Raw genomic sequence first — 16033 nt, 5'->3', positions numbered from 1 at the left:
TTGTGATTGGTCGTGGCGTTATCCAATTGCGTGCAGTGAGAGTTTCAAATGCATGCTTGGTGCCGCCCCTCGAGTTAGGCCCTATTCATTGCTCGATGCCAGACCCTTAATCTTAATAGATTAGGGTCTGGATTTGTTCCAGGCTAGTGATTTGCTGTTTTAGAAACATTTTTATTATTATTAATATCAATATTTAAAACAGGATTTTTTTGATATTTGATTTTTATTTGAAAATAAAAAGCTTTTGTAACACTATACACTATACCATTCAAAAGCTTGGAGTCAGTATAATATTTTATTTAATTATAGAAATTCATACTTTTACTTAGCAAGGATGCTTCAAATTGATCAAAAGTGATGATAAAGACATTTATAATGTTACAAAAGATTTCTTCTTCAGATAAATGCTGTTCTTCTGAACTTTCTATTAATCAAAGAAACCTGAAAAAAATGACTCAGCTGTCTTCAATATAGACAGCAAAAATCAGCTTTGAAACCACAGGAATAAATTACATTTTAAAATATATTCAAATAGAAAACAGCTATTTTATACTGCTTTTGCTGTACTTTAAATTAAATATATGCAGGCTTGGTGAGAAGAAAAGACTTCTTTGAAAACATTAAAAATCATACTGTTCAAAAACTTTTGACTGGTAGTGTAGATCACATTTTCCATCATCTAACACTCAAAGTAAATTTAGAGTTAGGGAATTAAAAGAGAAGCTTACTTCCAGAACAAAAATTTACAGATTCATGTCTTTCTTTCTCGCTTCAGTCGTAAAGAAATTATGTTTTTTGAGAAAACATATAGTAGACTTCTTTGGTGCCCCGAGATTGAACTTCCAAAATGCAGTTTAAATGCGACTTCAAACTATCCCATATGCAGTTGTAAATGATCCCAGCTGAGGAAGAAGGGTCTTATCTAGTGAAACGATCAGTTATTTTGTTTTTAAAAATGACGATTTATATACTTTTTAACCTCAAGTGCTTGTCTTGTCTTGCTCTGTCTGAACTCTGTTTTTTCCGGTTCAAGACAGTTAGGATATGTCGAAAAACTTCCATCATATGTTCTCTGATTTCAAAATCATCACTGCAGAAGTACTGACCCAGTGTTTGCAAAGTGAACATGCAAAGAAGATCAAAAACCCAACAAAAAATAAGTTTTTTTTTTTTTTTTTTTTTTACAGTTTTTCGACATACCCTGACTGTCTTGAACTGGAAAAAAACAGAGATCAAACAGAGCAAGACAAGACAAGTTTGAGGTTAAAAAGTATATAAATTGTCAATAAAAAATAACGGACCATTTCGCTAGATAAGATCCTTCTTCCTCGGCTGGTATTGTTTATTAAACCGGATTTCGCATTTTGGAAGTTCAAACTCGGGGCACCATAGAAGTCCACTATAAGGAGAAAATTCCTGAAATGTTTTCCTCAAAAAACGGAATTTCTTTACGACTTAAGAAAGAAAGGCATGAACATCTTGGATTATAAGGAGGTACATTATCAGATAAGGAGTAGATAATCTGTAAATTTTTGTTCTGGAAGTAAACTTCTCCTGTAAGTTTTAAAAGACTCAAACATGCATTGGAACACATCTAAATTTTATACCCCTATATTAAATTCGGAAATAACAACCACAAAAACAATGATATATTAATACATTTAACCAATCTGAAAAAATAAATGATTCCTTAGACCCAGTGCCAATTTCCAATAACTGGAAAAACCTTCCCATTTAATGATTAAACTGCCCAAAAATATGTAATATTAAATCAGCAAAATGCTTTTTAAACTTGACTTGTGAACACGCCTGGTAAGTGCTGCTTAAACCTTCATAATTGTGCTCAGTGTAAAACAAGCAGGCAAATATGGAGGTATAACACATTTGCACCTGTACCAACATACCTACATCCTGGCGCTTTCGTTTTTCGAGTTCTAGCTTGGAGTTTAGATGGTCCACTTCCTTACGCTGTAAATCTATCTGAAAAGCCAGTCGCCATGGAAGTATGTGAGTATGTACACACACACACAGATACATGAGCAACATGACATAGAAACACAGTCTATATGATTATAATGCACTCATGTGACACCTGCTGATTAGTAAGAACACTATCAAATATCATACGAAATATAATATCACCTGTTTGCGCAAGATCTTGACCTCTTCGAGTAGCCTCGTCACACACATGACCTGTTGCTGATATGCAAAGAGAGCCTGCGACTTTCTAAAAAAAACAGAGATGACTAACCTGGTTATCAGATGTTGTTTAATACATTTTAGATTGTTATTAGTGGTGATTATAGCTCACATTTAGAGTTAGGACAAACTTAGCAACTACACAGAATACTCTAGCAGCTGCATAATACAGGGAAGATCAACTCACGCCAAATCCATGTTCATCTCTACCTCTTGTAAACTCAGCGAGAAAGAAGGATTTCTCATCTCTAGGTCTAAAGGAAAATGTGTAGAATGAAAACATGAAATTGTCAATCTGTGGTAATCAGTGTGTGTGTGTGTGTGTGTGTGTGCCTCACCTGTAGTATAGGGTGGCAGGTAGCTCATGAGAATACTGTTAGTCCAATCATCTTTCAGCTCTCTGTGTAATATACCAAAACAAAATTACACAATGTCTTCCAGAAGTTATAGAGCACCAATTTAAAAACAAAAAAACTGCTTAATAATCAATGTTGAATTACTGTTTTGGTTGTATTAGCACTGTTGTTTTATTTTTTAACAATATTTGTGACCCTGGACCACAAAACCATTCAGAAATAGCACAGGTATTTTTATAGCAATAGCCAACAATACATTGTATGGGTCAAAATGACTTTTTTATGCCAAAAATCATAATGCTATTAAGTAAAGATCATGTTCCTTGAAGACATCTTGTAAATTTCCTACTGTAAATATATCAAAACTTCATTTTTGATTAGTAATATGCATTGCTAAGAACTTCATTTGGACAACTTTAAAGCTGATTTGGTCAATATTTAGATTTTTTTGTAACAAAACAGTTGTGTCTTGGCCAAATATTGTCCTATCCTAACAAACCATACATCAATAGAAAGCTTATTTATTTAGCTTTCAGATGTTTTATAATTTCCAAGTACCCTAATGACTGGTTTTGTGATCCAGGGTCACATTTAAATAAATATTTTAAAATAAAATATAATGCAGTAACTACAGAAACATTTTGAGGTTAACTGCAATTAAATAAAACGCATTTTATTGTATTTCTAAATCTCATGCTACAACAGTCCAAATATACCACCTGGCCTATAGATGGCACTGTTTGTTTAAACAATAAAACATTTTTATATGAAACCTCTGTCTCATATCCACTGTCAATAGAGGCATAGTAGTTTCACACACAGAGCCAGATGTTTAATGATCAGCGTAAACTCTAGTTAAAAGTCAGTCTTATTCTGGCCAAGAACGAGTCACTTGTTCCATCTGTTTACTATGTTCAGCTGCCTTGTTTTATGACATTTCATATAATATATATGCCAAGTGATAAATATAATTGGCATCTAGGCCCTTTTATGTACTTTTTTGCGTAATATGCATTAGATAGCTGTATATAGACAATTATTGTTATACATTTAGGTTTAAATTCTGACAACCATGTGACAGCATAACATGCATTGTGGGATGCATTATCCGTACTTGAACTGTTCATTGAGCAGGAGGTCATCGCTGAGCCCATGGCATTTGAAGAAACCTACTGCATCAGTGTCAGCGTGGGCAACAAGTGTATCATATTGCCCTACTACAGACTGAGTCTTCAAAAGCTGAAACAAAAACTTTTTTTTTACAAAAAACGAAATGCAAACAACAGAGGGCAGTGTCTGTGCAAAATACAATCATCTAGGCTCTGTTCATTAAAGGATTAGTTCACTCCAGAATTAAAATTTCCTGATAATTTACTCACCCCCATGTCATCCAAGATGTTCATGTCTTTCTTTCTTCAGTCGAAAAGAAATAAAGGTTTTTGAGGAAAACATTCAAGTTTTTGTCTCCATACTGTATAGTGGACTTCAATGGGGATCAGTGGGTTGAAGGTCTAAATTGGAGTTTCAGTGCAGATTCAAAGGGCTCTACACAATCCCAGCCAAGGAATAAGGGTCTTATGTAGTAAAATGATAAGTTAAAATAAAAAAAAATAAAAAAGTATATACATTTTAACTACAAATGCTCGTCTTGCACTAGCTCTGCGTCCATTACGCACTCAGGTTGAAAAGGTCACATGTGACATAGGCGGAAGTACCAACCCACAGTTCACAAAGCGAATGTGCAAAGAAAGTCAAGTTTTTCACCCTGCCCTACTTTTTTGAACCTAAGTACACAAAGAATTAACCATGTGTGACCTTTTCAACATGATTACATAACCCTTGAAGCTGTAGATGTGCATTGTAGAGCTAGTGCAAGATGAGAATTTGTGTTTAAAAAGTATATCAATTTTTATTTTTTTTAGAAAATGACTAATCGTTTTGCTAGATAAGACCCTTATTCCCTGGCTAGGATCATGTAGAGCCCTTTGAAGCTGCACTGAAACTCCAATTTGGACCTTCAACCTGCTGATCCCCATTAAAGTCCACTATATGAAGAAAAATCCTGGAATGTTTTCCTCAAAAACCTTAATTGCTTTTTGTTTGAAGAAAGAAAGACGTGAACATCTTGGATGACATGTGGGTAAATTACCAGGAAATTTTAATTCAGGAGTGAACGTATCCCTTAAGTATTTTGTACAGATACAGCAGCACTGATATACACAGTCGTTTACAAAGTAGAAAAAGTACAAGGGTATTGAGAAGGTTCAAACAGAAACAATTTGTGTATGTGTTTACCTCCATGATGTAGCTGCCAATCCCAAGGTGCCGGTAGCGTTTCCTAACGGCCAAAAGAGACAGCTGTAGCACCCTGTCTCCTGTAGACCTACAATTTCACAGACAGAAGCAGAAGACTCCATATCATTGTTCTTATTAAATCAGCTTATTTCTTGATTACAGTTTTTCTCAATTGCTTAAACACATTTCTTGAAATTGCGCCTCTTATTTGCGAAACTCTAAACACAAATCCACAACTCCTAACTCAATTCCCCAAACTTCCTATATTGAGGTCAAAATGAAGCTCTCCACTCAAAACAACTCAATCTTGCTGAAAAACCAAACTTTGCTCTCAGACATGACACACAAATCCTCAAAAAAACTCACACTACAACACAGTTTTACACACTGATGAGATAAATTCAAAACAATACTACTAAAACAATAAAAAAAAACTTTTCACATGATGAACACAACAAATGTATGTATTTGCAAGTGTTTTATTTCTTACTTTACAGTAATGTACTGTAGAAAACAGAACAAAACAGCAAACAACAACAAAATAATTATTCTGCCCAACATCCTGTGTTTGGTCTGGAACAGGCCAAAGAACCTCTTCAGCATCACAGGCTAAATTAGCCCTGGCCAGGCAGCAGGGGTCAAATCCTCTTGCATGCCTAATCCAACCCTGGCACCCATCAACTAAAATATATGAGACTGCTTGTCTTCTTTCCCTTGCCCTTCCTGTCTCTTCCATGTTGTCGTTGTCGTCATCATCCTTCTCCTTCTTCTCCTCCTCTTCCTCTTTCACCTCCTACTCTTCCTCTTCAAAATTACACATTACTATAGGTGGGATATTGATTGAAAAAGACTGAATAGGATTCAAAGTTACACTTGTACTAGTGGTCTGACAAAAAAAAAAAATGCATTACAACGTCATTGTGAAACAGAAAAGAAAAGGAAATATGGGCACAAAGGTGAAAATAAAAATGAGAAAGCCCACTGTCAGAATTTGTAACTCCTGCGTTGTCCTCTGTCTATATATGCTTTCCAATTGAAGGTTCATGAAATGTACCTTTGAGCTTTTTCAGAGAACTGCTTTATCATTGGTTGATCTATATTATTCTTCATTAGTGAAAGTCAAGATTCACTTGAATAATTCATGGCAAATTTACAAAAAGTCTAATAGAAATGTGTAGAATATATGATTGACAGTTTATGACAACTAGATCAAAAATTTTGCATTTACAGTAGGTAATGACTTATACGATGAGCTAATGACTTGATGTTTTGAGGGGTAAGACTTTTGCACAGAGAAATATATAATACATTTTGAGCAACATGACAATAGCAACTGATAATGTAGGAAACCGCAGACAAATGTATATAATCAGTTGTATGAATGTGCCAAAGCAATCACAACTTGATCAGAAGAAAGAGACGCTTTTTATGATGTGCACAAGAGACTAGATGATGTGGATGTTGAACAAGTAGTTTTGGCAATTTCATTTCTGATCTGAGAAATGCACCAAAGTGACTGAGAAACACTGTAAGCTGACTTTGGCTCTTTTATCTCCATTGAAGATTCTGATTAGTGTGTGCTAAATTTTGACTCCTAGTGTTTCCAGTTGGGTAATTGTGTGCTAATTGAGCTCAAACTTCGCAGACTTGAGTGAACAATATTGAATGCTTGTGCTTTCTAAATGACCACATGGTGTAAGCACTGAGAAATGTAGGGATTTGTGTGTAGAGTTTTGCAGTAACAGTTCACCAAATATAACTCATGTGTCAAAGCAGGGAATAGTGTTTAATGTTTAGGGAAATGGGTGTGCTTTTTGAGAAATGGCGTTATAGTTTTGAAATTTTAGTTCAAAAGACTGGTTATAGTGTTTTAGCAATTTAGTCAGGGGGCCAATTCTGAAAAGGGCTTCCGTTAAGACTTTTGCGGACATGTTTTGGTACAAGCTGTCACCCTATTTTTTTAGTTAGAAGACACCCATAGGTAAGATATTAGGGTTGTTGTCAAGCTGAATTTTTTTTTTTGTGACTTGTACAAGCAATTTTAGGCTGATTTTGTGGTTTCCTGCGCAACACGACATGTCAACAATAAATGTTGAATATCTCCACAACCACAAGGCCCATATACATAAAAAATGGTATCAAACGAAAGCTAACACTCATGGGATGTCTGCTAAAGTGTCAGAACGAACATCTATTGTAAAGTGTAAGAGATAACAGAACTAGAACATGAAAAAAACTATCTCCGCCTAAAGATAACCAGTTTTCAAATAGAATATCAGCTTGGAAACATAACATAATTTCCCAAAACCTCTATCAATCAGTACCCCTATCTATGGGAATGAGTCAAGCCAAGTTTAAAGACTGTAGGTGGAGACAGTGCAAGGCTGCACAAGTTATACTTTAATGTCAAGGCGGAAATGTAGCCAACAGAAGGCAACCAGGGACCATGTCCATGTGCTCAGTCTGACACAAAAGAAGAGTTTACCGTATTGATAATGAATAGCTTCCCAATACAAAACATGCATGCATGCATCCAAAAGCATAAAATAAATTTAATCTACAAAACAGGAAAAACAATACAATGCCAAATAATCTAAAACAATATAGTTGCATATAATGTGGCAAAACTCAATAATAATGATGTGAGTACCTGAGTATTCTTTCACCAAGCTGCACAGGCACACCCACATGCCCCACTGCAAAATATTCCACATTTTCGACATTGGTACTGCACTGACTTCCACTTTCCTTGCATCCACATACAGGTCCTTTTCCAAAAATTTGCATATTGTGATAAAGTTCATTATTTTCTGTAATGTACTGATAAACATTAGACTTTCATATATTTTAGATTCATTACACACAACTGAAGTAGTTCAAGCCTTTTATTGTTTTAATATTGATGATTTTGGGCATACAGCTCATGAAAACCCAAAATTCCTATCTCAAAAAATTAGCATATCATGAAAAGGTTCTCTAAACAAGCTATTAACCTAATCATCTGAATCAACTAATTAACTCTAAACACCTGCAAAGGATTCCTGAGGCTTTTAAAAGACTGCCCACCTGACTGCTGTCCAGAAGGCCATCATTGACACCCTCAAGCAAGAGGGTAAGATACAAAGAAATTTCTGAACGAATAGGCTGTTCCCAGAGTGCTGTATCAAGGCACCTCAGTGGGAAGTCTGTGGGAAGTAAAAAAGTGTGGCAGAAAACGCTGCACAACGAGAAGAGGTGACCGGACCCTGAGGAAGATTGTGGAGAAGGACCGATTCCAGACCTTGGGGGACCTGCGGAAGCAGTGGACTGAGTCTGGAGTAGAAACATCCAGAGCCACCGTGTACAGGCGTGTGCAGGAAATGGGCTACAGGTGCCGCATTCCCCAGGTCAAGCCACTTTTGAACCAGAAACAGCGGCAGAAGCGCCTGACCTGGGCTACAGAGAAGCAGTACTGGACTGTTGCTCAAATTTTGCATGTAATTCGGAAATCAAGGTGCCAGAGTCTGGAGGAAGACTGGGGAGAGTGAAATGCCAAAATGCCTGAAGTCCAGTGTCAAGTACCCACAGTCAGTGATGGTCTGTGTTGCCATGTCAGCTGCTGGTGTTGGTCCACTGTGTTTTATCAAGGGCAGGGTCAATGCAGCTAGCTATCAGGAGATTTTGGAGCACTTCATGCTTCCATCTGCTGAAAAGCTTTATGGAGATGAAGATTTCATTTTTCAGCACGACCTGGTAAATGGTTTACTGACCATGGTATTACTGTGCTCAATTGGCCTGCCAACTCTCCTGACCTGAACCCCATAGAGAATCTGTGGGATATTGTGAAGAGAAAGTTGAGAGACACAAGACCCAACACTCTGGATGAGCTTAAGGCTGCTATCGAAGCATCATGGGCCTCCATAACACCTCAGCAGTGCCACAGGCTGATTGCCTCCATGCCACGCCGCATTGAAGCAGTCATTTCTGCAAAAGGATTCCCGACCAAGTATTGAGTGCATAACTGAACATAATTATTTGAAGGTTGACTTTTTTGTATTAAAAACACTTTTCTTTTATTGGTCGGAGGAAATATGCTAATTTTTTGAGATAGGAATTTTGGGTTTTCATGAGCTGTATGCCCAAAATCATCAATATTAAAACAATAAAAGGCTTGAACTACTTCAGTTGTGTGTAATGAATCTAAAATATATGAAAGTGTAATGTTTATCAGTACATTACAGAAAATAATGAACTTTATCACAATATGCAAATTTTTTGAAAAGGACCTGTATTTTCAGCTCCAAGCACCTGGCCAGTACAGGTTCTTTGGTCAAAAGCTGGGGGACAAGCATTCCATCCTTCATGTGCCAACCACAATTGGTTGGTGAGGGCAACTGTGGATGGGTCACCAGTGACTGTTTCCAAATCTTTGTTTGATAGTGGGCCCTCATAAGGTGTAGAACCAAGGCATCCTGAGTTGGTGGCAAAGTATCCACATTGGCTTTCACTTTCCGAAACAGGGCACAGCGAACATCATGGATTGAAATGCTGGTTGTTTTTGGATGATACAGTTTGCAGACAAACTGTTCTGCTGAGGATAGAACAGCTGTACTTGGTACTTCATCCTCACCAAAGTTGTGGAGAAGATGAGGGCACTGCTGGAACACTTTCCACGCTGTCCTTTTTCCTATTCCAGTGAACTGACTGGTAGTGTCACATCCAGTAATGGCATGAAAAGCCAACAGACCCTCCAGAATATGATTTGACATTTTAATGTCATGCACTTAAATGTAGCGTGGTTTCTTGGCAGTTCCTGCTTTCATCCAAATAGGGGTCTAGTGTCCTGTGCTAAAGATGCACGTTCACTGTAGGTGATGGACCAACGGTTTCTAGCTGTCTCATTTCTAGTGATGCTTACCAATCCTCCAGCAACCTTTCTGGTTTTGTTGATATTCTCAAGGCAAAGATCAAATGGCACCTTGTTGAAGCTGTGTTTGGCTAGCCTGGAAAAAACCCAGACCTTAATTTATTAAGATTAAGGGTCTGGCATTGAGCAATGAAAAGGGCCTACCTCGAGGGGCGGCACCAAGCATGCATTTGAAACTCTCACTGCACGCAATTGGATAACGCCATGACCAATCACAACAGCGGAGCTAACTGATAGATTAAACTCTTGCCGTGTCCAGCCGGCAAAACAGCAAAAACGTCCTTCTTGCAAAGGAACGATTCGAGCTAGGTTTTCTGTTCCTCTTTTATATGAAAAGCCAAGTCTAACTCATTGTAGCGGCCAAAGCCGTTTCAAACAACTGGTTTTCATCTATAGCCATTGTTCAATGTTTACTAAATGATTCCGGACGTCGCAGCGCTGTCGTCATCGGCTTAGCTCTCCTCTGGCCCGCCTACATCAGATAAACCGATTTGATTGGTTCCCAGAACTGCTAATGTAATGCGTAATTGCAGAGACAATTCAAATTGTGCTCTCGTGAGATCTCTGGATTTCCAGGGTAGTGTTTGGCCTCTTTGGCTACAAAATCACCATCAAGGAAGCCCTGGTAGACACATGGTGCTGTCTGTGCCAGATGTTCCATGTCTGCTATGAATGCAGCACCCCATCTTGTGTAGTGGGTGTAATCATATGCAGCAAACCAGGGCATCAAGCTCTTGAAGGCTGACATGTAAAGCTTCCAGTCATCAGATCTCAGTGCCCGTGTGAATACCAGGAGAATAGACACAAGGTCCATGTATTGTCGCCAGAAGGTAAATGTTGGTTTGTAAGCCATAAGCCTGGTCAAACTCAGCATGGAGATCTTGAACCTCTCCAACTTTCAGAACAAGATCTTCATAGCATGCTGCAGCTGCCTCAATTTCTCCACATTGTATGTGTTCGGAGAGTGTGTCTGCCAACTCAAAGCAACTGTTGTCTATTGTGCTATCATTGTCATCCACCCATTGCAGAAAGGTTGGCCACAGTATTCTCCAAAGTGCTTCAAAGGCAAGTTTGTGAGCATGGGCTACACGGTTCCATCCCTTTCCCTTCATGATGTTTTCCTTTGTGGTATTTATTGATTATTATTTTTTTAATTATCATTATTGCACATAAATTGGATTATATTGCACATTTGCCCAAAATTACAGTAGGCTAGGTAACATGGAAGATTATGGAAGCACTTTGGGAAACAAAATCCGCTTTTACCACTTTTAAGAATATAGTGTTAAAATGGACAAAAAATCATTTTCTAAGCTGACAACCTGGCTAGAACACATGTTGAGAGGTTAAATATTAATATTGGATAGGTTGTATGCTTGTACCAAAAAGTGTCCGACAAAGTTTTAATATCAGTTTTGGCCCCCTGACTAATTGAGAAAAACTGTAAATTCACATTACGTTTCTGAGAAACATCCATTTTAACTGTCACAATGAGACGTTCCAGTGAGGATGTGTGTGTGTGTGTGTGTGTGTGTGTGTGTGTACCTGGTATTCATCACGTTGTGGGGACCAAATGGATAGTAATACCAGTAGATTTTGACCTTGTGGGGACATTTCTTAGGTCCCCATGAGGAAACAGGCTTATAAATCATGCCCAATGAGTTTTTTTGAGTAAGTAAAAGTGTGCACAATCTCCTGTGAGGGCTAGGTTTAGGTGTAGGGTAGGTGTAGGGCGATAGAAAATACGGTTTGTACAGTATAAAAACCATTACGCCTATGGAATGTCCCCATAAAACATGTAAACCCAACGTGTGTGTGTGTGTGTGTGTGTGTGTGTGTGTGTGGCAGATGCTTAAGGTTAAACTGAACCACAGGCCATGTGGAAGCCATTGGCAGAAAAACAGAGTGCAGAAGAGGGAAAGGAGGGGAAAGAGAGAGGGGAAGACATAGTCTGTCATTGACTGGTAATAACACCCCATAGCCAGCAGGGCAGGGCTGGTTTCTCCACTCTTCAGCCCCTTTGGACTGGAAATAGACACAGGGTGGAGCATCAGCGTTCAGTGGGATCTCATAATGACAAGGCTTGTTTCAGTTTGATGATATAAATAAAGTCTTTTTTAGGAATCCTGGATGGAATCCACTCATAAAGAGCTGAAATGCTGACTGAGGCAATAGGAGGGACAGTCAGGCGCTTGTTCGTACAAGCTGGACAGAGTTTGATTTGGATGTGTGTGGGGTGTAGGTGGAAGATGATTTTGATTTTGGACAAAAAGTATTCTGTTAGGTAGCCTGTAATGCAAAAATATAAAAAAAAAAAGACACAGTAGAAAGTTGTGTAAAACAGGCATTTGTGAATGGTAGCAGGGTTTAAGAACATAATTTTTCTAGCATGCAAAACTATATATTAAATTTGATTTAATAAAATGTATTAAATAAATACATTTACGTAATATACAGTTGAAGTCAAACGTTTACATACACCTTGCAGAATCTGCAAAATGTTAATTATTTTACCAAAATAAGAGGGATCATACAAAATGAATGTTAGTTTTTATTTAGTACTGAGACTTTTACATATAGTCCACAAGAGTAAATAACAGAATTTATAAAAATGACCCTGTCCAACAGTTTACATACACTTGATTCTTACTACTGTTGTTTTTTGTTTAGTGATGATGTTCATGAGTTTCTTGTTTGTCCTGAACAATTAAACTGTTTTTCAGAAAAAATCCTTTACGTCCCACAAATTCTTTGTTTTTTCAGCATTTTAGCGTATTTGAAATGACTTTATGATTTTAAGGACAACTCATACACAACTATTACAGAAGGTTAAAACGCTCACTGATGCTCCAGAAGGAAACACAATGCATTGAGCTGGGGGTTGAATTTTTTTTAATTAGAAGATTAGGGTAAATTTTAATTATTTTGTCTTCTAGGGATCATGTAAGTATCTTCTCTAGCCTTCTTAAGGGCAATACTAAATATATATATATTATTTTAGGCAAAATAAGAAAAATGTAGGCTACACATCCTAATTCCGTTCAAAAGTTTTCACCCCTGAAAAGCTCTTAATGCATTGTGTTTCCTTCTGAAGCATCAGTGAGCATTTGAACCTTCTGTAATAGTTGCATATGAGTCCCTCAGTTGTCCTCAGTGTGAAAAGATGGATCCCAAAAGTCATTGTTGGAAAGAGTTCAAATATACACAAATGCTGAAAAACCAAAGAATCTGTGGTAATGTAAACTTTTGAACAGGGCCATTTTATAAATTCAGCTAATATTTTCTCTTGTGGACTATTAGTAAACGTCTTTTATGTGAAATATCTTATTCAGGTCAGTACTAAATAAAAAATAACATGCATTTTGCATGATCCCTCTTATTTTGGTAAAATAATTAACAATTTGCAGATTCTGCAAGGTGCAGGTAAACTTTTGACTTCAACTATATATACATATACATATATCTGAATTTCTTATCGATTGTTGATATAATTTTGCACATCCATAGTTTGCATGTGTGTGTGTGAAACACAATTTAGTGTGAACATACCATGTAGAGAGCAACAAACAAGAAGTTTAGGGTTTAACATATTACCTACTTATTCTCTGCAATATCCATATTTTGTCTGTGCAATTTCCTCTTTATAGCAAAAAATGACTATAAAATGCAATTGACAAAGATTTACTGCATTGCCAGTTGATGTTATGAGATGCTAACAGAAGAAAAGTATCTTGCTTTAAAGCATTAGTGTTTTATTTCACAAAATAGTATTATATGACTCTTTCACAGCAGTTTGATTGAATCAGACATAGTACTTGTACTTTGCTTACAGTATCTTGAGTTCGTAGCAAGCTGCAGCCACGATCAGAGATTCAACTCCTACGGCGGAAGGCGGGATCTTTCCATTTCCTCGTTGTACTGCTCTTCTTTCTTTCCTATCCTTCGCTCCGTCCACAAATTCCTGCAGGCCTTCACAGAATCGCTCCCAAGACCAACTATGGAGAACACAGAACAGGCTTGTTTCTTGCTTGATTTAAGAAAAAAAATGAACAGCAACTACAAGACCTCAATTGAAAATATAAGAAGAGAGAGGAAATGGGATTAGGACAAGTCTGAAGCTCCATTTCCCAATATGAGCATCAAAGCATCAAAAAATGATGACATTTATCCATTCAAAAAGTTAAAATATTTATTTGGATTTTCATATGTCTATACATTTAGTCTAATCCAAATAAAAATTGTATTCTGTTTGTGAATCTGGGTACAAAACCTAATTTTAATAATTTGCATCACTATTCTGTCACATAATGCACTAACATCATTCCAGTACGTGACCATAATATGATACAATTGTCACTAAACCTGTATAACACAGTTGTGTTGGCATAGAAACACACATGCACAATGACATTTGTCATTGTAATTGACTATAATAAGGTCATGACGATCTCTGTTATATGTCCTTCCAAAATGTAATGAATAAATATATAAAAATTCACTTCTTTCCAGATCTCTGCATATAGGAAGAGAGATAAAGCAGATAAAGAAGCAACTGGCAAATTGTTAGCTGGAGAGGATCTGGGAAAAAGCCCTTGTAATCCCATTATCTTTAACAGAATCAACAAACGATTTTGTGCCGAGTCATGTCATATTCACTCTCATTAATTCTCAATCATGACTCAATTAATGACTTAATTTTCTGTTAGTTTCTTACACAAAGGTATCATATGACTTCAGAAGACTTTGAACATAGTCATTATTATGATATTTTATAGTGTTTTTTCAGGTTTTTGTTGTTTTAGTTGTACACTCTTAAAGGTATAGTGCACCCAAAAATGAAAAATTCTGTCATTAATTACTCTCCCTCAAGTCATTCCAAACCTGTAAACTCTTTGTTCATCTTTGGAACACATATTAAAATATTTTGATGAAATTCAAGAGCCTTTCTGACCCTGCATAGACAGCAACGCAACTGACACGTTCAAGGCCCAGAAAGATAGTAAGGGCATGGGAAAAAGATTTTTTTTGATTCTTCAGATTCTCTTCACACCAAAAAAAATGGTTCTTTTAAAAACTGTTCACTGGAAGGTTCTTTGGGGAATCCAGAATGGTTCTTCTATAGCTTCGCTGCTAAAACCCATTTTTGGAACCTTTTTTTTTTTTTTTTAAAGAATGTATGGAAAAGAGCAGCTCAGACATCGTGCCTTGTGTTTGTCACAGAAGAACAAAAAGGGTTTGGGGTGTTATGATGTTGAGTAAATGCTGACAAAGTTTTAATTGTTGATTAACTATTCATTTTAAGTTTAATGTTAAGGTGAAGTCACATTAGCAAAATGTTGATGGCATAAAAAGCTAATTGTCTATTGTCAACAGTGTAGTGAATTATGAAGCACTACTCACAAAAACAAAACTTACAAATGAGGGGTGGGCAATATATAATCAAAATCTTACATCACAATATGATATTTTTTGGTATTTAATTTCACTGTAATGAAAAATACCACAATATAGTTGTTTTTGCTTTAATTAAGATCTTTATATCAATTAATTTGATACCATTGAAATTTCATAATTTATGTCATCAGGCATCAATATAACAAAAACGTATACTAACCTAAAAAAAAAAAAACTCAAGCTCACCGAAATAAATAAGAAAAGAAAAAAGAAACTAAATACAAACAATACAGTAGATCAAATGATTAAGAAATGCCACATACATACAAATTATGAAATGTATTGTACACTGTGTAAATTAAATACACTACCAGTCAAAAGTTTTTGAACAGTAAGATTTTTTATGCTTTTAAAGAAATCTCATCTGTTCACCAAGCCTGCAGTTATTTGATCCATAGTGCAGCGAAAACAGTTCCATTTTGAAATGTCTGTTTATTTAAAATAACTGTTTTCTATTTGAATATATTTTAAAATGTCATTATTCCTGTGATTTCAAAGCTGAATTTTTAGCATCATCACTCCAGTAACATGATCCTTCAGAAATCATTCTAATATTCTGATTTGCTGCTCAAAAAACATTTATTATTTTAATCATGTTGAAAACAGCTGAGCAGGATTCTTTGATGAATAGAAAGATCAGCATTTATCTGAAATAGAAATCTTTTGTAACATTATAAACGTCTTTAGTATCTCTTTTGATCAATTTAAAGCATCCTTACTAAATAAAAGTATTCATTTCTATAATTTCTTTCCTAAAGAAATACTGACTCCAAGCTTTTTTCAACTATATTGATAATAATAATAAATATTTTTTGAACAGCAA

The 16033-nt window shown here is 36.3% G+C and overlaps 1 protein-coding gene across 1 annotated transcript in view; it reads right to left on the bottom strand.

Moving 5' to 3' along the window:
• Positions 1-13582: 13582 nt before the first annotated feature.
• LOC141301358 (sphingomyelin phosphodiesterase 3-like) overlaps positions 13583-16033 on the bottom strand; it is a 60165-nt gene continuing 57714 nt past the window's right edge. Inside the window, exon 5 of the mRNA XM_073831600.1 lies at positions 13583-13751. Within this exon, the coding sequence (XP_073687701.1) occupies positions 13583-13751 (169 nt within the window). The remainder of the gene's footprint in view (positions 13752-16033) is intronic.

This window comes from Garra rufa, chromosome 25, assembly GCF_049309525.1.
Source record: "Garra rufa chromosome 25, GarRuf1.0, whole genome shotgun sequence".
NCBI lineage: Eukaryota > Metazoa > Chordata > Actinopteri > Cypriniformes > Cyprinidae > Garra > Garra rufa.
Note: the sequence above shows the minus strand (reverse complement) of the source record. Positions and strands in the feature narration are given on the sequence as shown.